Source organism: Lolium rigidum, chromosome 3 (assembly GCF_022539505.1).
Source record: "Lolium rigidum isolate FL_2022 chromosome 3, APGP_CSIRO_Lrig_0.1, whole genome shotgun sequence".
Classification (NCBI taxonomy): Eukaryota; Viridiplantae; Streptophyta; class Magnoliopsida; order Poales; family Poaceae; genus Lolium; species Lolium rigidum.
The window spans coordinates 171,542,989-171,564,022 of record NC_061510.1 but is presented as its reverse complement, the minus strand read 5'-3'; the positions used below and the strand labels follow the sequence as shown (position 1 = coordinate 171,564,022).

General features: G+C 42.7%; 1 protein-coding gene and 1 pseudogene across 1 annotated transcript; one reads left to right on the top strand and one right to left on the bottom strand.

The window, feature by feature from the left end:
• Nucleotides 1-670: 670 nt before the first annotated feature.
• On the top strand, nucleotides 671-11,213 carry LOC124698642 (villin-2-like). Its single transcript, XM_047231113.1, has 24 exons — nucleotides 671-768; nucleotides 1,675-1,812; nucleotides 1,928-2,027; nucleotides 2,133-2,201; nucleotides 2,290-2,526; nucleotides 2,631-2,808; nucleotides 2,895-3,027; nucleotides 4,095-4,254; nucleotides 4,332-4,485; nucleotides 4,567-4,667; nucleotides 4,751-4,909; nucleotides 5,237-5,305; nucleotides 5,382-5,450; nucleotides 5,608-5,745; nucleotides 6,479-6,607; nucleotides 7,860-8,007; nucleotides 8,133-8,143; nucleotides 8,228-8,368; nucleotides 8,578-8,703; nucleotides 9,457-9,513; nucleotides 9,636-9,734; nucleotides 9,811-10,018; nucleotides 10,425-10,621; nucleotides 11,091-11,213. Exons 2-24 carry the CDS (start codon nucleotides 1,757-1,759, stop codon nucleotides 11,202-11,204), a joined length of 2,853 nt encoding a protein of 950 aa, XP_047087069.1. The 5' UTR covers nucleotides 671-768; nucleotides 1,675-1,756; the 3' UTR covers nucleotides 11,205-11,213.
• Nucleotides 11,214-17,236: 6,023 nt separating this feature from the next.
• On the bottom strand, nucleotides 17,237-18,461 carry LOC124698641 (annotated as a pseudogene).
• Nucleotides 18,462-21,034: the final 2,573 nt, after the last annotated feature.

Below are 21,034 nucleotides of genomic sequence, written 5' to 3'. Positions count from 1 at the left end.
CAAGACATGGATATTGGTGCAACCGCTTGGCGACGATCGCACATGGTTTATATAGCCAGTGTGGTTGGCGGTCTGAGAGGCGCATCACTACATGGGAATATTTGCATATTTGCAACATTTTACAATTTTTATTGCATATTTGCCCTATCACCACCATATGTCAGTGACACATGATGTGGCAAATATGCAAAATGCAAAAAAAAAAGTGTGGCAACGTGCAATTCCCCCCTGCAACATGATGTTTTCACCACACATTTTAGTAATTTTTAGATGGTTTATTCATGTTGAAACTTTGTGTGATCTATGAGATGTAATAATTAGTAACTTATAATAAATTTCAGTATTTATGCAATAAAAAAACCATATGCATAGATTGATGCATAGGTTGTGATGGCCCCATTTTGAAAGAAAAAAAAAATCCTATGAACCATCCCGTTCGTGATGGTCGATCTATATGCCGGTTTCTGGCTTCCGCATCTCCCTGTAGGACGGACGAGCCTCTGTCGCACGCTCGCTATAAATAGGCGGTGTTTCTTAAAAAAGGCAATCCCAAAACGCAGCCACGTATTTCTTCCATCTCCCCGTTCCGTTTCGCTCCATTCCATTCCACCCCCACCCACGACAGAGTGAGGAGGAAGGGAGCAATAATAGCGCCCCCGCTTCCTTTATTAGCCCAGCCAGCATCGCCTCCGCATTTCCCTGCCACCTCCACGCCTCGTCCGCCCATCGATCCTTCGCCACCGCCGTCCCACCGGGATCCCTTCCAAGGTATCGCCTCCAGCCTCCCGCCGATGGGTGTTCCAATGTTTCTTTTATTCTCTGCTCTTAAGGTTTCAATGCATTTGATTTGATCTGAGTAGCGTGGGTACGGCGTGCGACGCGGTCGTGGTGTGGCGGAATTTGTGTTTGTCGGAATACGATTGTGAACTTTGGCGTTTGTTTGATCGAGTCGCGGCAACCGATCGTTGGTAATGGGGTGTTAAATGTGAGCGATCGGCCAACATCTAGTTCTTTATTTTATCGCCATGTTTGTCAGGGATCACTGAGGTAGGCTGTCAACTTGTCGTTGATCCGCTTGGATGATCGGATCAGTGGCTGCATTGAGCACTGACTCTCCATCATCTTCTAAGTGTTTTAATGGAGTGAATACATAACTTTTTTCCACCAACAAAACGCACCCAGATGCGTGCCATTTGTAGTAACAGAAGGACGCGTCAAGATGGCGCAGATAACTTGTAATAGTTACCTGATCCAAATTGAGCGTCGTGGGAATCTGGTGATGATATGCAGTCACGGCCACGAGATATTGATGATCTCGCGGCCTTCTGATCTCAGCGATTGCCATCTTTTTCTTATGTATATGTGGTATATACATGTCTAGACTCTAGATTACATGTTCTGACTAAACTGTATAATTCTGGTCGGGGTAAAATTATGCAAATCCAGCCACATGACATTGTTATGCATGAATTTCTATGCAATTGATCATTTCCCTTGGCTGGCGTTCTCTTTCATGTGTTATTAATTCATATGGCCCATTTGCTAACCACTTTAGCTGATTTGAATGTTGTTTCAATCCTTGCTGTTTTCGTGGTGCATTCAAATCCATGTCCAGGACTCCAGATTAGCTGCAGCATTTTTATGGGCTAACTGCTTCTCTGTTTCCTTTCTCAGCATATAAGCTCCAGGTGTTCTGTGGTGGATCCGTCTGCCAGTCTCTTCTGCTCCATTAATCCGTTTCTAAGGTTGCTTCTAAATGTCAAGCGCAAAACAGGTGCTTGAACCTGCATTCCAGGGAGCAGGACAAAAACCGTATCCTTACTTACATTTTCTTTGGCATGCTCTGTTGGTTTGCTTTTTCTGAAAACCTGTTTGTGCAATACTTCTGTTGTCTCTTTATGTTGCGTCTCCCTTAACAACGGCACAGTGGGACAGAAATATGGCGGATTGAGAATTTTAACCCAGTTCCTTTACCAAAACCAGATTATGGTAAATTCTACTGCGGAGATTCATATATAATCCTGCAGGTGATTGTTTAGTCCACTCATCATCCAGAGGAGTCTTTCTAGTAACTTTCTATTTCTTCCTGAATAAATACGACATTTTAATGCTGTGTTCATCTTTTTTGCTAGACAACTTGTAACAGGGGTGGTGCTTACCAATTTGACATCCACTTCTGGATTGGGAAAGATTCTAGCCAAGTAGATCCTCAGCAACACCACATGTTTTGTATACCGACACGTCATAGCCCTTGCAGTCCTCATCCTGACTTGATATGTTGTCATGCAGGATGAAGCTGGCACTGCAGCAATTAAGACAGTTGAACTTGATACCATGCTTGGGGGTCGTGCAGTCCAGCACAGGGAACCCCAAGGCTACGAGTCTGATAAGTTTATATCATACTTCAAGCCATGCATTATACCATTGGAGGGCGGCTTTGCCTCGGGGTTTAAAACACCAGAAGAGGACAAGTTTGAAACACGGCTCTATATTGTCAAAGGAAAGAGAGCTATCAGAGTTAAAGAGGTGCATTACATTTCATCTCCTTCTTTCTTGTGATTAGAGAAAAAATATAAAGTTTTTAAATCAATTCGAAGTGTTATATCAAAGCATGTGTCTTGTTTATTCAGGTTCCCTTTGCTCGTTCATCATTGAACCATGATGACGTCTTTATCTTAGATACTGAAAAGAAAATATATCAATTCAATGGTGCTAATTCCAATATTCAAGAAAGAGCCAAAGCCCTAGAAGTGATCCAACATTTAAAGGACAAGTATCATGAAGGAGTGTGTGATGTTGCAATTGTTGGTGAGAGGAGCAACGTTAAAACTGAATACTTCATGACTTCCTTCAGCGAGTACACATAGTTTACTTATAGTTTTTTCTTATAACAGATGATGGAAAATTTCAAGCAGAATCAGATTCAGGTGAATTCTGGGTCGTTTTTGGTGGTTTCGCACCAATAGGGAAGAAAGTTGTAAGTGATGATGATGTTGTTCTTGAAACTTCACCGACAAAGCTTTACAGGTATTTGAATAAGGATTGCAACTGGTCCAGCTAATTAATAATTAGACACTCATGATTTTGTACGGAGAAGTAACTGATTCAAGTTATAATGAGTTCACATACTTCTACTGACAAAATGCTGCTGCACTTATTGGAGAGATAGAATTGTGGGGTCTGTGAGATGTACTGATCGGTAGATTGAGAAGATTGGAGACTTCGGACCTGTCTTGCAGTCTGAACTATTCACAATTAGATCTAATGCAAAAGAGAAAAAAAGAAGTGAAACTAGTGAACTAAGATATAAAGTAAAAAAAAACAACCACTATTTCTCCTGGAGAACGATGCATGGCAGACCCTTTCGGTCCACTTGTGCTAGCAACCATGTTTGATAGCTTTTTGATGAGCATAGTTACTTCTGACGAAAATCAACTAAATGTTATACTTAGATTCTATTTAGATTTACATCTACTGATACACATGGCGGCTGCTTGATTGCATGGGATTGTTTTGAATTCAGTTTAGATCAGTCAAAATGAAAATTTCCAATATATTTATATCATTTTTCTTTAATCAGATCAAAATTTAACAAAATTCCTTTTGTAGTGAATAGAATTGAAAATCTCGAAAACATATTCAATATCTGCCTTTTCTAGCTGAATTAAGGATAATGAAAGTTTAAAAATCCACAATATTTTTACTTAAAGTTACAACATCCGTCTCAGTATATTATATCTGCCCATGGCCTTGGGCGTATCTATTTCAAGATAAGGGGATCAAGGCGTTAAAAATATCGACCCTATGCCCCAGTTTAAATCGTTTGGAGGATGTTTAGTGGTTGTAAGGGGTATTCAGGGAAAAGTATAGATACCTTTTCTTAGCCCTAGACAATACTTTTTATAGGGTTGTGCAGTTCCTGTTAGTGGTGTAACATGGACTGAATAGGCAGCAAAACTTCTAGTTGATCCATAAAGTTATATCTTTAGGTCTGTCTTCCCCAGTGTATTCTAGTTTTATGGTACAAATTTCAAGTTGTTCAACTTTATTTCATTCATAGAACTTTTTGACACAGTCAGTTGTTATGTTTGCAGTATCAATAATGGTAAACTGAACTTAGAAGATATTGTCCTGACAAAATCAATTCTTGAGAACACTAAATGCTTTTTACTTGACTGCGGGTCTGAGTTATTTGTATGGGTTGGTCGAGTAACACAAGTGGAAGATAGGAAAGCTGCAAGTACGGCAGTTGAGGTAACCCCACAAGGATATGTTTACAGTTTCTTTTATCTTGTTCACATACGTCATTCTATCCAAAATTGGATTTGTAGGAATTCATAGTGAAACAAAATAGACCAAAGACAACAAGAGTAACCCAAGTAATTCAAGGTTATGAAAACCATACATTCAAGTCCAAGTTTGAGTCGTGGCCGGTAAGTGCAACTGGAAATACCAGTGCGGAGGATGGCCGAGGAAAAGTTGCAGGTATATTATTTGTTCTCGTCCTTTGAGATAAGCCGAAATTCCCCTTTGGACCGTTGCTAATAATATTTTGTTGTCCTCTAGCGCTGCTGAAGAAAAAAGGTGATGTCAAGGGGGCCTCAAAGAACAGTACCCCAGTGAATGAGGAAGTTCCTCCTTTGCTAGAAGGCGGCGGAAAACTTGAGGTTTTGCTTATCTTGCATCGTACTTTTTTTTATAATCACAGCCCTAAACCTGAAAGTGCAATAAGAACATTATGCACCTACAGGTTTGGTTTGTTGATGGCAGTGCTAAGACTGCTCTTCCGAAGGAGGATCTTGGAAAATTCCACAGTGGAGATTGTTATATTATCCTGTATACATATCATTCTGGTGAAAAGAGAGAAGAATTCTATCTAACTTACTGGATCGGGAAGGATAGCATACCGGTAATTAGGCTTTCATTGTTTCCAACTGTTATATATAACGCACCTTACTTTTTTTTCGAAATGGATATAACGCACCATACTGTTTTTTATTTTTTTCTTGACTTTTTCTGGAATTCTCTCATACGTAATGTATTTTGTTTTTTTGCGTGTGATCACCACACCATCTGTTGGATGCCTTGATGGTGTGTATTCATCGACACCTTCTTGACCTTTTTGTCATTTTTATGTCTTATTTTCTGCCACAATTAAATATTATTCTTGTGCCAACTTTTTTTCATTACGACTGTGCTGGGATTTTTGAATTTTCTCTTTGTTCATTTCGCACAGGAAGATCAACATATGGCTCTTCAAATAGTTAATACAACATGGAATTCAATGAAAGGAAGACCTGTTCTGGTACCGTATTTCTGTTGTGAAAATTTGTACAATAGTATCCAGGAAGGATTTTAATGTCTTGTAGCTGGTATTGTAGGGTCGTATTTATCAAGGGAAAGAGCCTCCACAATTTATTGCTCTTTTCCAGCCCATGGTTATTCTTAAGGTACGTTCCTATGGTACTCAATTTTTGTATGATTAACTGATGACCGATAATTGCTATTCTGTGATGAATAAACTATGCATTTATATATATGTGTGGAAGAGATTTTACACAATCAATAGGAAAAGTAACAGCTAATTGTTTTTTGAAAATCATGCAGGGTGGAATCAGCTCCGGATACAAGAAATCTGTAGAAGAGAATGGCTTGAAAGATGAAACATATTCTGGCACCGGCATTGCTCTTGTTCACATTCATGGAACATCAATTCATAACAACAAAACACTTCAAGTTGATGCGGTATTGTTTACCCCTATCCGTGCTTATGTCAATTCAAAGTGATAATATTTTTTGAAGCATGAAACTGCATCCAATGGTTATTGTTATGTTGTCAAGATGGTACTACCTCCATTCTGAAATGTAATCCTTTTTAGAAAGCTAGTTTAGCATTCTAAAAAGGCTTATATTTCAGAACGGAGGTAATATGACATAATAAGAACTAAGAATTCAGCTAGCTACTGAGATTCTTGCGCAAATATAGTGCTACGACTTAGCATTAATGGATTGTCTTGGTGTAAGATAATAGTGTATAACAATGGTTAAAAGTGAAAACGCAAAATATGGTAATTATGTTTCAGTTAAGATGAAATAATGTAAACCAAGAGAAGTGTAGACACACATGAGAGGCAAGTGAAAAGTTGATTGTACATTTTCATTGAAATTTTGAGTTACCATGTTTAAGATATTGAGATATGTAGAAGAGTTTGGTTGGCATAAACATATTGAATGGCTTTAATTGCGTAGCTGCTTTCAAAATATTGAGTGCTAATTTTTCTTTCAGTAGTACAATTTAATGTTATTCACATCCTTCACTTTATTCGTGTTGACATTTTCGATGGAATTACTAATATTAAAATTAAATAACGGCTAGCATAGTTATTTTATGTACAGCTTCCACGAACCTAAGCTACACACTATAAGGTTCTTGAAATCAAATTATTTCTATCTTTAACTTGTGAGTAACACATTTTAGGTTTCAACATCCCTAAGCTCCACCGATTGTTTTGTCCTGCAATCTGGAAATTCAATGTTTACATGGATTGGCAACACAAGTTCTTATGAACAGCAACAGTGGGCTGCAAAAGTTGCTGAGTTTTTGAAGGTATATGAGAAAAAATACCACCGTTGTTATTCCCCTTCTGTCTTTCTCTAGTTAGTGCATAATTCTCTGTTCAACAAAGGCAAACTGTGAGAAGATGTGAATTTGTTGAAATTGGAACTTATGGATTCTTGGGAACATCATCTTTTTTTTTTTTTACATTTTCTCATTGGTCCTTATGATGCAATATCTATCTAGAACTTAGAGCAAATGATTTGACATCTGTTACTGGAAACTTTTACTGAAATTAGAGATGAACCTTTAGGGAACAAAATCAGCCTTCATTTATATTAATAGAATCTGATAAGTGTAGGATCTTTAAGATAGGAGTTAACCCGGCTATGTAGTACTACCTCCATCCCAAGGATTAAGGCTTTTTTTTTAGAAAGTCAAACTATGTCAAGTTTGACCAAGCTTTTATCAAAAATCATTAACATGTAAAATACAAAATCAATATCATTAGATATATAATAAAATGTATTTTTATATGGTATGTACATATTTGTTGACAGATTCTTTTAAAAGTTTGGTCAAACTTTACTTGGTTTGACTTTAAAAAAAGCCTTAAGCCTTGGGATGGAGGTAGTATGTGTTATTAAAATAAGAGTTATCTAAGGTTAGTTCATGTTAAAACTTAACCATATTCTAACTGTAGCCGGCCAAATATGTTTTAGCAAATGTTTATACAAAACACTCTCAGTTACATCTTTGTACATTTTATTTGAAGTTCCTTCTTATGCAATTTGCTAATGGTAACTTGAAACCACTATGCATGAAAAATGCACTGGAAAGGCTACACAAAATCTGTCTCTTCTGTTGTGTTACAGTGAAGTAACCATGTACTGGAAAGGCTACACAAAATCTGTCCCTTCTGTTGTTGGGGGAAACTTGTATCTACATAATATGTATAGAGGCAATGCGATATTTGAATTAAGATGGATTTTTACATTCCTGTTGGATGTATGCATTGTGTTATACTTTCCAAAAATGCTGGCCTCCACTAGATAAAATATAGTCTCCACTGGATAAAATATTGGAGAATATGAAACAATATGAGCATGATTGCTGCCACAGAAAAGGCCTGTTTGGAATGCATAAATTTCATAGAAACAGTTCAATGCCTGCTGCAGGAATCAGGGTTGATCCCTACTTCCAAAGCAGACCTTGTTATGACTAAATTAAGAAAAAGTTAGTTTCTCTCATTCCCAGCTACTTATTGCTAACTGTGACTATCTGATGTTTTCCAAATTCACAGCCTGGCGCTTCTGTCAAACATTGCAAGGAGGGAACTGAGAGCTCTGCTTTCTGGTCTGCTCTTGGTGGAAAGCAGAATTACACAAGTAAAAATGCCACACAAGATGTTGTTAGAGAACCTCATCTGTATACTTTCTCATTTAGAAATGGTCAGTTGTAGTCAAAACTTAATTCCATAATTTCATCTTATTGTTACTCTAAATCTATTACAAGTACCCTAATCATCCTTCATTATTTCGTTTTCATCTGTCATAACATGATCACCACTTATCAGGAAGACTGGAGGTTTGTTGTCTTATTCCTTGAACCTTAAATTTTATGTTCCAGGGCCTGAGATTTCAAATTTCTAAAATGCCTCTTTACCTACAGGTTACTGAAGTTTTCAATTTTTCACAAGATGATTTGTTGACTGAAGATGTGATGATACTTGACACACATGCCGAAGTCTTTGTTTGGATGGGTCAGTGTGTGGACACGAAAGAGAAACAGACGGCATTTGAAACTGGCCAGGTATGACATGAAGCATCAACCTTGCTGCTTTCATGTATATTAGTACTCCCTCCGTCCCTAAAAAAGCTACTCAATTTTGTCTAGATATAGAGGTATATAGATATATTTTAGTTATAGAGACATCCGCTTCTAGAAGAAGTTGAGCAGCTTTTTTTTAGGACGGAGGGAGTATTATTGTTCGACTTATATCAATAACTGTTTTTTCCCAGAAATACATAGAACATGAAGTGACCTTTGAAGGTCTTACTCCTGATGTGCCTCTATATAAAGTCAGTGAAGGGAATGAACCTTGCTTCTTTAGGACATACTTCTCCTGGGATAGCACAAGATCTGTGGTACGCTATTGGTTACTGAACACTTCCATCTAACTTTTTTTCTTGCACTTCTAATTCTGTTCTCATTATCCATTTGTGAGGGGAGTTTTACTTAAGGGGAAACACTACCTTTGTATATGGAAACCAGCACGAGCTGAGAGAGTGAGAGTTTCTTCAGGGATGGGGTGATGGCTGTTCTGATTGCTGACTCTCTCACTATGATGAAGGACGTTCTGAACCTAGAACTGATCCACATGAACTTAAGAAGCCTGACAAATAACTGCAGTTGGTTTTCCCATTTTCGTTTGACTAATTTTGTTTGCTCAACAGAAGTTAGTACGGGACTTGGAGTGTACGCATGATTTTATTTGAGATATAAAAATCTAAAATAATCAGAAGGACTCGTAAACATGGATATTCAGAAATATTTATCTCCGGTAGTTGGGTTATTCAAAGTTCAGGGGATTACATTTGCGACTTCCTAAACCAACCTTATTTTAACGCTAGACCGGTGAGTTTAATTCAACCCTAAAAAGCTCAAGAGGAGGATGCTTGAAGTACTACAACTACCCTATTCATTTTTAACTGCTCTTGTTTCTTCTATCTCGCCTGTGTAATTTACTGCCTACCAGTTGATATTGCCATAGTAACTTCCAGCAATGCTACTTCTGCATGATTTCTTATACTCGCCTATGCTATGGTATTTGGTCGTACCACTTACCTGTCTCACACTTGTTATAGGATGCCTTATAATATTTTTTCCTCTCGATACAGATTCACGGGAATTCATTTCAGAAGAAACTTTCACTTCTTTTTGGAATGCGTTCTGAGGTAAGTTACAATGCTCCTATTAGAAATCTTAGAATTATTTTTTATAATATCATGCAAAATATAATTGGAAATGTAAAACAAATGGACTCAATTTACTAACGTACACCTTTAATTGCTTGCAGAGTGGATCTAAGGGCTCAGGTGATGGTGGACCAACTCAAAGGGCATCAGCATTGGCTGCGCTTTCATCCGCATTTAATCCATCTTCCCAAGACAAACAGGTAAGTAGAGAATTTCTTAGCCAATTATTACCATTTACATATTTGAAAAGTCAGTTAATGCCATGATATTCTTTAGTCTAATGATAGGCCTAAAAGCTCCGGTGATGGTCATACTCAGCGTGCGGCAGCATTGGCTGCATTATCATCTTCAATCAATACATCATCAAAACCCAAAAGCCCACAATCGCAATCTCGTCCAGGTCAAGGTTCTCAGAGAGCAGCTGCTGTTGCAGCATTATCTAATGTTTTAACTGCTGAGGGATCTACTCTAAGTCCTCGCATTGGTATGTTATCCGAACTGCAGATGAAACTGGTTGACTTATATTTCCCTTTTTCCCTCATATTTAATTATAAGGATAGTGTTAACACTTGTTATGTGTCTACATCAAAATTGTCTTCATGTAGTGCTATATTTTAGACTCACTGCATCATTTTTCATACAGACATAGTTGACTGATAGGGCCTTGTTTGTTTTCGTCAGCAAGATGTCAAAAACAACATCAATACTTTGGGTTACAGTCTAGCGTGTTAACTGTGTTCCATGTGGCTGTTTTGTAAATTATGGAGGTTCTAGTTATGACTCGAATGGTTGAAAGAATAAATAATGAAGATGACTCCTGCTGAGATTTGTTTTTACGTTTTTTTTTCCTTATCTTGGTACATATATTGACAAGTTCAGTTGATGCATAGATGCTGAGAGGACAGAATTTGATACGGATAAGGATGCTCCTGGAGATGAAGTGCCATCCGAGGGGGAGCGAGAAGAGCCTGATGTATCACAGGAAGAAACTGCTAACGAAAATGGAGGTGAAACAATCTTTAGTTATGACCGTCTGATATCAAAGTCTACCGACCCTGTCCGTGGGATAGATTACAAACGCAGAGAGGTTTGTCATTGCCATTGCCTCCTTAAGAACAGAGTCTGTGATATCATTATCTGTTTTATCTCGTGAAATGGTTAAATTCCTTGCAATCATATAAAATACGGAGGAATTTACTTGAAGAAAAAACCTTCTATTAGATGATGTTTCTTCATCCCAAAATATATGTTAATTAAAATTTCTTTGACTTTTCATTTTATATTTACACAAGGTAACTGGGTACGACTGAGGATCTATTGAAGGATTCACATATAATAAGCAAACATGGTTAAGTTCGATAGTATATCATTGATCCTTGAACAGCAGTTGTAGATTTTGCAGTCAAAGTAATAGAATTAGTAAGAAATAATTATTCATTATGTCTGCATCTATTTGTTATGTTTACTTTCTCACTGTCGAACCACCTGGAGTATGAACAGAGGTGTGTGTGCTCATCGGGCGGGTTGGAAAGGCTAATGCAATGTTTATTTTGCAGACTTATTTATCGGACAGCGAATTCCATACCGTGTTCGGTATTACCAAGGAGGAGTTCTACCAGCAGCCAAGGTGGAAGCAAGAAGCGCAGAAAAGAAAGGCCGATCTTTTCTGAAGCATAGCCTTCTTCCGGCTACAGAGGTTGCGCAAATTCCTAGTCTTATCTTCCATGATTGCCACATTGGTGTCATGGCACATCAGAAGCCTATGTCCAGCAATCGTGTCATGTTCCAGATGCAAAGGATTTATCCGCTGATTTACCCAAGTTTTCTAGGGTATTCTTTTATTTTATTTGTACATGATCTGTGTTACACAGCTCCATGGGTCGTCCCTACATCAGTTACTCTGAGCTTGTTCGGGTTATTCTCCGTCCGCGCATGTATTTCCCTGCTCAAGTCGGTTCAAAGGGGCATTCTTGGCGATTTTTTCAAAGGTCGTGCTATATTGGCACTAATATGTACACCGTATGACAGAACTTGATGTTCAGAATTTTGTTTTTATTTTAATTTGGCAAATACTTCTCTGTTTATCAGTATTCTATTGATTGCCCTCGTCTAAACAATAGCAGTTTTATACTCTGTTATCCTGATACTTTTCATCCTACTACCTTCATACAAATCCAGCCCATCAATAATTAAAAACAATGGGCCATGGCATGATGCTCATATGATGTACGAGAATATACACTGATGATGTAAACAGATCAGCAACAGGAAAAGAATGACAAAGTTAGTGTATGCAACATAAAAGGAGGGTCTGCTGATTGGAGAGGTGGACGCGCTGTCCCCGTCCCTTTCGTCCGTGGGGTCCAGAGTGGGGCCCGCGGTGGAGCAGTGCCAAGGAGGTCGCGACGAGGTGGTTCTGCCGCTGGGGTCGGACGTGCATGGTGGGAGTTTCTTTGCGGTGTCTGTATCGATCCCAGAAAGGAATGGCAGCCGGGCCCAGCCATGCATGGTGGAGAGGGAGCTGTTTTCTGCTACGGGTGATCGTGGTGGCGAGGGTTCTCCCAGCCTGAGTTATACGGGGCCTAATAGTTCTATGCAGATGATTCCAAGAGTGGCCGGGCAGGGCAGGGAGAAGGAGCAGGAGTTGGATCAGGAGGTCCATGATCAGCAGGTTAGTGACAACAGGGAGCTGGAAAGACAAGAGTTAGCGCGCGTCCGGGGTTTCTGTGCGTCGATCCTGAAGACGCTCGCCCCCCCCGTTGCTACAGGAGATTGAGAGAGCCTCCAAGCTGAGGGCCGAGGCGGAGCCTTTTACCCCCAAGAGGGTGACCAGGAGGACGGTGGCAGCTAACACAGCCACACAGGTGAAGAAGGCCTCAGCAGCTGAGAATGCGCTGCTGAAGGCTCTTGGGATATGCCCGGAGAATCTTTCAGTGTGTGAGGAGGATTTGGCGAGGTTCAGAGGCATCTTCGACTCCCCGGTGAGCGACTCTCACCTACGGGTGCTGGCGTCCATCTTTGGGAAGGAGCTGCCGGCGAGTTTCACGCCTCAGGAGTACTGCCAGGTGGCGGTGGCGGCGCACTGACGCGTCGTCCAGAGTGGAGTGTTGTAGTTCCCTATGGATAGTTTCTTAGAGTGTTTGTGCTGGAATGTTCGTGGTCTGAACGATCCAGCCAAGAGGAGTGCGATTAGGGAGTTTGTAGCGACCATGAGAGTTAGCTTAGTTTGTTTCCAAGAGACCAAGTTGGATGTAATCGATGATTTCACTGTTATACAATGCCTGGGGCCATCTTTTGATGGTTATGTTTATGTGCCGGCGGAGGAAACTCGGGGAGGGATCTTGCTTGCGTGGGACTCTTCGGTCCTGGAGGTGGATAGGACTAGCCTAGACCCACATGCGATCACGGTGGAAGTGATTCCCCGCGATAATAACAGGTGGTGGCTAACCAAGGTGTATGGCCCTCAATCCAATGAGGACAAGATAGAGTTTATGCGAGAGCTGGCAGAGAGGAGATCCCTGTGTCCTGGACCTTGGATGATCCTGGGAGATTTCAATATGATCCTAAACGCGGAGGATAAGAGCAATGATAGACTTGACCGAAACATGATGGCGAGGTTCCGACAGTTTGTGCATGAACATGAGATGCGAGATCTTTACCTACATGGGCGTCTGTACACATGGAGTAATGAAAGGGAGAATCCTACGCTCACGCGCATTGATCGTGCGTTGGTTTCAGTTGATTGGGACCTGTTACACCCAGATGCTTTTCTACAAGCACTGTCGTCCTCGGTCTCTGATCACGCCCCTATCCACCTGGGGCTTAGTGCGGCTTGCAAGCCCAAACGGAGGTTCAAATTTGAGTCCTTTTGGCTTAAGTTGGAGGGCTTCGAGGAGGCCATTAAGGAGGCTTGGAGATGTGATCCGAGGATCGTTGATCCTTTCAAGCGTTTGGACGCCCTCTATCGTAATGCGGCGGAGTTCCTACAGTCTTGGGGACAGAGAAGGGTGGGAAATGTGAAGCTTAAGATCGCAATGGCAAACATCTTGATCTTGAGGTTTGATGTGGCACAAGAGTCGAGGGCGTTGTCCCCGGCTGAGGCCTGGCTCAGGAGAATGCTCAAGCAATCGGTCCTTGGGTTGGCTTCCCTGGAGCGGACGATCGCTAGGCAAAGATCAAGGTTGCGTTGGCTGAGAGAGGGAGACGCTAACTCCAAATTGTTCCATGCGGTGGCTAATGGGAGGAGGACGAAAAACTTCATCGCGGCGGTTAAGGTGGAGGAGATGCTAGTAACGGAGCAAGAGCGCAAGAACGAAATCTTCACCGAGGCATACACACAGTTGTTGGGAGCTATCCATAATAGAGAGCATGGTATCGAGCTGGATTCTCTGGACATCCCCACCAAGGATTTACATGAGCTGGATCGCATCTTTTCGGAGGAGGAAGTTTGGAGTACGATTAAGGAGTTACCATCGGATAGAGCCCCAGGACCAGATGGGTTCACATGAGCTTTCTATCAGCGGGCGTGGCCGGTAATCAAGCATGATATTATGGCCGGCCTGTTGAAACTTGGAGTGGGAGACGGGCGAGGGTTTGGAAGATTGAACCGAGCTCTGATCACCTTGATCCCTAAGCGACAAGATGCGATGGAGGTTAAGGACTTTAGACCGATCAGCTTGGTTCATAGCTTCTCTAAGCTGTTCTCCAAGATTTTGGCGAACAGGCTTAGAGGGAGATTGGGAGAGCTCGTGAGTATGAATCAGTCGGCTTTCGTGAAGAAAAGGAGTCTCCATGATAACTTTGTGCTTGTGCGACAAGTGGCCAGAAAGATAAACGCCAAGAGGAATACGGGAGTCTTACTTAAGTTGGACTTGTCACGCGCTTTTGACTCTTTGTCATGGAGCTTCCTTTTTGAGGTGCTTAGGAGGATGGGGTTTGGAGATATGTTCCTTAAGTGGATAGCTGTACTCCTATACACAACGAACATGAGAGTGATGGTAAACGGGGTGCCAGGAGAGCGCATTGTTCATAGGCGGGGTTTGAGATAGGGAGATCCCACCTCGCCTATGCTGTTTGTGGCCGCTATGGAGGTGCTGTCGGCCATCATAAAGAAGGCGGTGGAGGGGGACTTGTTCTCCAATCTTGCAAGCATCTCGCCGTTGCAGAGAATATCCATATATGCGGATGATGTGGTACTGTTCTTTAGACCGGAGAGGCAGGAGTTGTGGGCTATCAAACACATCCTGAATATTTTTGGAGAGGCGTCTGGTCTCAAGGTTAATTTTGCGAAAACCACGGCAACGCTCATCAGAGGGAACATGGAGCAGGAGGAAGAGATTGCTGAGATCCTGGGGTGTGAGCTGGCACAGTTCCCCATAAAGTACATGGGACTGCAGCTAGCCCTAAGGCCTCTCACCAAGGCGGAGTGGCAACCCTTGCTGGACAAAGTGGTCAAGTGTGTGCCTGCTTGGCAAAGAGGTCTCATAAAGAAAGAGGGAAGGTTGGTTCTAGTAAATTCCGTGGTCTCGGCAAGGGCGGTACACCAAATGGTGGTGGCCGAGGCCCCGTCATGGCTTCTTGAGGAGATAAACAAATGGATGAGAGCCTTCTTTTGGGCGGGCAAGGATAGAGTCAATGGAGGCCAGTGCCTGGTGGCTTGGGAAAGCATCTGTAAACCTAAAGCCGCGGGAGGACTTGGCATCAAGAGCCTCAGGTTACAGGGGCTGGTCCTGCGAGTGAGATGGTGTTGGTTGAGGAGGACAGATCCCGACAGACCTTGGCAAGGTCTGCCGAGCTCAATAGATAAGGAGGCGGAAGAGGTTTTCAGGAGCTTATCGAGCTTTAGCATCGGCGACGGCCGTAAAACCCTTTTCTGGCGTGATAGATGGATTAATGGTTTCACGGCAGAGGAGCTCGCACCTGAGGTGTGCGCCAAAGTTCAGACAAGGTGCAAAAACACGAGATCGGTGGCGGAGGCTATGGAGAACAATCGGTGGCTGAATGACATTACAGAGGATCTATCTCAGAGGGGAGGCGCGCAGTGCATCCGGCTTTGGGAGGCGGTGGACACAGTCGAGGGGGACGCATCGAGGTCGGACCTTATTTCTTGGAAAGGCTCGGCTTCAGGAGAGTACTCCTCCAAGAGCACGTACGAGATGCTCTGTATGGGGAGCTCAAGTTGGAGCATGTGCTCTCCCGTTTGGAAGTCCTTTGCGCCGGCAAAATGCAAGATCTTTGCATGGTTAGCCCTTAAATATAGGCTTTGGACCTCTGATCGGAGGGCGAGATTTGGTCTCCAGGAGAACCCGGACCCATGCTTCACATGTTTGCAAGAGGAGGACAAGGTGGATCACATACTCATACAGTGTCCGTATGCGAGACAGGTCTGGTTCGAGGTGCTACGCAGTGCTACTCTAAACATACAGGAGCCGGGTTTGGAGTCGAACTTGGAAAGATGGTGGACGGAGGCGAGGAAAAGAGTGAGGAAGTTGGATAGGAAGAGGTTCGACTCCATGGTCATCATCACCGCATGGGCCCTTTGGAAGCAACGTAACGCGCGAGTGTTTGGAAATGTTCGAGAGCAGAGGAACCCCATACAGGTCTTGGAGGCGATCAGAGAGGAGTTCCAGCTATGGGAGATAGCGAGGAGAGGAGGGAGTCCACAGATGACGCGAGAGTAGGCTCTAGGAGTTCGGGGAGTAGGAGAATAGTGTGAGTGGGTCTTGGAACTGAGGTCCGTATCAGTTCCTATCTTGTATATTGTTGTTCTCTCTTCTATAAAGATAAGGTACGCTTTCCGCGTGCTCTCGAAAAAAAAAAACATAAAAGGAGCAGACAGTTGAGAATTTTTCTGAACCTAAAATGTTAGTACTATAATTCTCAGCAATTTCCCTTGCCACCTGATGCAAAGGCGCTCTTCTGAGTAAAACCAGCGTGCATATTATCTCTGGCCATCTAGGGAACTGACTAGCGGGTAGCAGCAGTACTGTTCATGGTCTGACAATAGAACATTTGTTTGACTTCGAGAGAATGTGACGCCTAAATATCGCATACACGTGAAAGCTCTCTGAATGTTGTTGAGTATCGCATACACGTGAAGCCTCCCGACGGTACATCCTTGCTGCTGGAGTGGTCCATATCGAGCAAGCTCGCCACGCCAAAGCCCAAAGCCCATGCACAAGGGCCTTGCCTCCACGACTCTCCTGATCCCTTGAATGCTCTGGAAACAGAGGAACAAGTGTGTCTTCGACAACGCCCAGTCCTCAACTTCCGCCCTACTTTCCAGGATCAAAGACGAGGCTACGCTCTGGGTGCGGGCTGGCGCCTCTGGCCTAAGGGTTGTTCTGCCATCCACCTGGGATGTGCATTGATGTATCTGTTAGTTTCCCCTGTGTTTACCTCCTAGGAGGATTGCTACCAAGCTTCTCTCTTTTCAATGAAATGAAACCCAAAGTCTTTGCGTTTTCTCGAGAAAAAATGTTGTTGATTATTTTACATAATTTTGACGTCGGAAAAAAACGCGCCAATTGGACTCTCATGCAGACTTACAGTAGTATTTCAGATGTGCGTAGTAAATATAATATGATCTGTCAGAATTGGTCACAGACTGTTCTATAAGAGCACTCTCTAGCTTTACTTTGCACTGTCTATGCTGTAATAATAGTAGTCTCATATTCATACTTTGAATGTATCATGATCAGATCAACCTTGCCGCAAACAGTTTAGAGTGAAGGCCAGTACCATTCAAATCGACTAGCATGAAATTCACCTATGTTTCATAGGATAAGTCTTACAAACCTGGGCACAGGTGCATACCCTAAGTAATATAAGGTTGATGTGTCTACAAGTGCTCAAGAAAGTGCAGCACTTCCGAAATGCAGAGACTCCCTGACTAAATGTCAGCAAAGTAGACTGCACATTCAGAATCTTTCAAACTTTCTGTAGCACATGACACAAAGGGCAGCAAATACCGTGATGCCGGTGACGATGCAGAGCGTGTCAAACCGGCATTCGCTTCGTATCTTCTCCTCTTTCAGCTGGCTATGTGCCCTCAAGTACAAATGGCATGAATCAAGCACCTCGCTATAGTTCCTGCTCCGGTGGCAGCTCAGTGCCTCCTTCAGGACGAGGAGGCTGCGGTGCCCGTTGAGATGGACACCTTCCATATCTTCTATCTGCATGTTCAATTCTGTCAATGCAAGTGTCGATGGTTCCCCTGTCTCTTCATTCCCTGTACTGGTCATGCGGAACTTCATCAGCAGAATGCATTTCGCTACCTGGCATGGCAGGACCTCCTTCGCCGGAAGGACAGAACCGTAGCGTAGCACGAAATCAGTATCTGTCGGCCAGTGCCTCTGCCCACCTAGTGGGTGCCAACTTGACAGGTTAACAGCAAGCTTCATCTTTGGGTTGATCATGATCCAGCTTAACTTTATACCATCATTCAGATCCCTCCAAAGTTTCCCATCTTTCCTTTCTTGCTCCAACGAGGGTACCGATGGTAAGTCATTGATGGTTGATAGGAATACCTCTCCATCATTGTTATCATTATTTTCAGGCGAGTGATGAAACACATCTATCCGAAATGGGCAGTTGTTGAACCAGCCATTTGAGCCATCCGAGCTAGGAATTCCCCATATGATATTCGAGTAGAGTGCACGGTCTTTGTACTGTATGTCGATTAGCGACACGAAGTCTGAAGGAAAGACCTTTTCAAGCTCATCTGTGTCATCAAAGTAGTAGTAGTAGTCCGACTCATCCCATTCTTCAGCAAATAGGTTAGTTTTATTGGTCTGAACCGCAGGAACATCTTTATTCAATATAAGTGTGAAGCAATCTGCATAGAACTTCCTGAATCCACCAACAGAAATGATTAAGCTCCTAACATCATCATGGTCTGTTGATGGCCACAAAGATCGGCATGCATTTTCCCATAACTCTTCTTCTCTTGATATGTCCCGGAGATCAGCACAGGCACATCCTGCTCTTGCTAGTGCGGCTCCGTCGAGACGCTTCAGTATGTCATGTAAAATGTCGGCACTAAGTGATGTCATCCTTGCAACTTCTTTTTGTTACAGGAGAAATAGGCGGTACATGGTCAACTGCAGCATAAGAAAATGAAAGGTCGTCAGTTTTCACATAGCATGTCAAGTGATAAGCAGTTTTAATACAACATGGTCAATGCAATTTTACTAGCTTCAAAGAAAAAATTATGCTATGAAATGGGGATATCACTCTGACATTAATAAAGCCGTAGCTGGTGTTGGTCATAAACAGTACTATGCCAAATCGAACTTCTGTATTATAAAAGCAAGAGTATCAAATGTGATTCTGCTCAAATAAAGGTGCCTGATGGGTGATGGCATTACTCCTAGCACATTTACCTTGAAAAAGATGCATTTTAGCGTTTACTTTTGTATAAATGGCCAATAAAACAAACAACATAGTTCAAATAAATAACGGCGGTTCGATTGCTTAATTGTTCAAATAAACCTCTTTTCTTTTTCGAGAGCACGCAAAATGCATGCCATATTTTTATAGAAGGTAGAGAAACAAGTTTACAAGAGATTACAGCCAATTGCATACAATCAGCTTAACCCTCCAAAACTCCACACGTAAGCACCTAGGCCTCACTCTCGCACTAGGATTTCCTCTCCTCCAGCTCTCACACTCATCTAAAGCTTGTACTCGTCATGGATCCTGTCTACCAACTGGGATACATCACACTGATCCCTGATGTTGCCAAAAACTCTGGCGTTCCGCTGTTTCCAGATCAGCCATGCCGTGGCGATTACTAGCGTATCGAACCTCCTCCTGTCCGGCCTTGCGACCCGCCCTCTGGCCTCCGTCCACCATGCTTCCAGGGTACTGTCTAACCCCGGCTCCTGAAGCACAAGACCCGCCCTTGTCAAACCTGGAACCAAACTTGCCGCGCGGCACATCTGACCAGCACATGATCCACATTGTCTTCGTCCTGCAGGCAGACCGCGCAGGGGTCGGGACTGGCTTGCAGTCCGTGTCTGTGCCTCCGATCAGACTTCCAGAGTCTGTAATGCAGAGCCAACCAACCGAATATCTTGCACTTCAGCGGAGCACACGATCTCCATAACGGCGTCGTCATACTGAACTGAAAATAAACCTCTTTTCAAAATAACAGAAACAATAATGAACTTCTTTTGGTGACTCTGGAAGACATGTAACGATGCTATCTTCAGAAACATCAACCCCAGTGGGCAAGACTTAGTTCTTTCAATCCTCGAAGAAGCCAGACTGCCAGACTGTGGATGCTCACTGGCGCCGAGGCACTGCGTCAGCTTCCCTTCCATGCTAGACCTCCAGATGTAACAAATGTTAGCCTTGTACAGTTTTTTCTTCTCTTTTTTTGTAGCCTTGCTAGCACCCTGTACTTTGCCCGTCTTTTTTTTTTTTTTGAGGGAACTTTGCCCGTCTTCTTGACGGTTCTCTTCTATACAAAGACTTCCTAGTGCACAGTGAACAAATGGTACCCTCTTAAAAGAAGAAATCAAGGGCAGCTGTAAACCATCCGAGAATTCAATAAACCTAAGGGCAGGAAACTAGATATAATTTCGACGGGCAGGCACTACACCGAATCTTATAGCAAATTAAGTTTGTCTAAAAAAAATCTTATAGCAAATTACCCAACAGATCTATATACAGAAACTGTCTTGCAGACATCGACCAAACTCAACAGCTCGTACGGGAACCACTGGACAAAATTAGCGGAAAGAAAGAGGGGCAGATTCACGAGGAACGGGAAGGAGGAAGAAGAACGCGTCAGCTCACCGATTATCGACCCGCGATTCAACGACTCGTCTGATGATGATGGGGACCGAGGTCCGAGGGGGGTGGAAATCTGGGAGGACGGACAAGTGGAGCAGCTCTCCAGCAAAGGCTGACAGTTGAGCAAGCTCGCATCGTAACTAACGTAATAACGTTGCTGGATAACCCAGGCTTTGGTCTACCACGTAGGCATCTCTGACATCTTCCATTCGGCGGACGGCGGTGCACTGGTGTACAAAGACTTTTTTTTTTTTTTTGACTTGGGTGTACAAAGACTTTGCCTGGTGGGTCTTCTTCTGCTGGAGTAAAACGAGTTTGGCTGCCAGTCTGACTAAGAGCATCTTCAGCCGTTGGGCTCCCCGGACCGAAATCCGACGCTATTTAGCATCGGATTGGACGAAAGTTTGGTCCGAGGAGCACCGAAGTTCCAGCCGTCTCCCCGGTAGACACCCGGGATTCAGCGTTTTTTAGAGAAAAACGTCCCTGGTTGCCAAATTTCGTGCATAATTCGGCAAATTTGACCAGTTTTGCCAATATTTGGTTTATTTTTACAAATAAACGTTACAGTTCAACAAAACAAGAAAAGTTTTCAAACAAATCAAATAGAAAATAGTTGGTGTTATCTCGAAGCGTCCATGTGTGCTCCACCAGTGCAGCTATCACTACTAGGAAAAGACCTATAGATGGAAATAGCACTACC

Excerpts from the sequence above, each read along its gene's own strand:
- LOC124698642 (XM_047231113.1), top strand. The coding sequence starts at position 1,757 with ATGTCAAGCGCAAAACAGGTGCTTGAACCTGCATTCCAGGGAGCAGGA. Across the intron at positions 8,369-8,577 it reads CGGCATTTGAAACTGGCCAG|AAATACATAGAACATGAAGT; the intron begins GTATGACATGAA and ends GTTTTTTCCCAG. Across the intron at positions 9,514-9,635 it reads TTTTTGGAATGCGTTCTGAG|AGTGGATCTAAGGGCTCAGG; the intron begins GTAAGTTACAAT and ends AATTGCTTGCAG.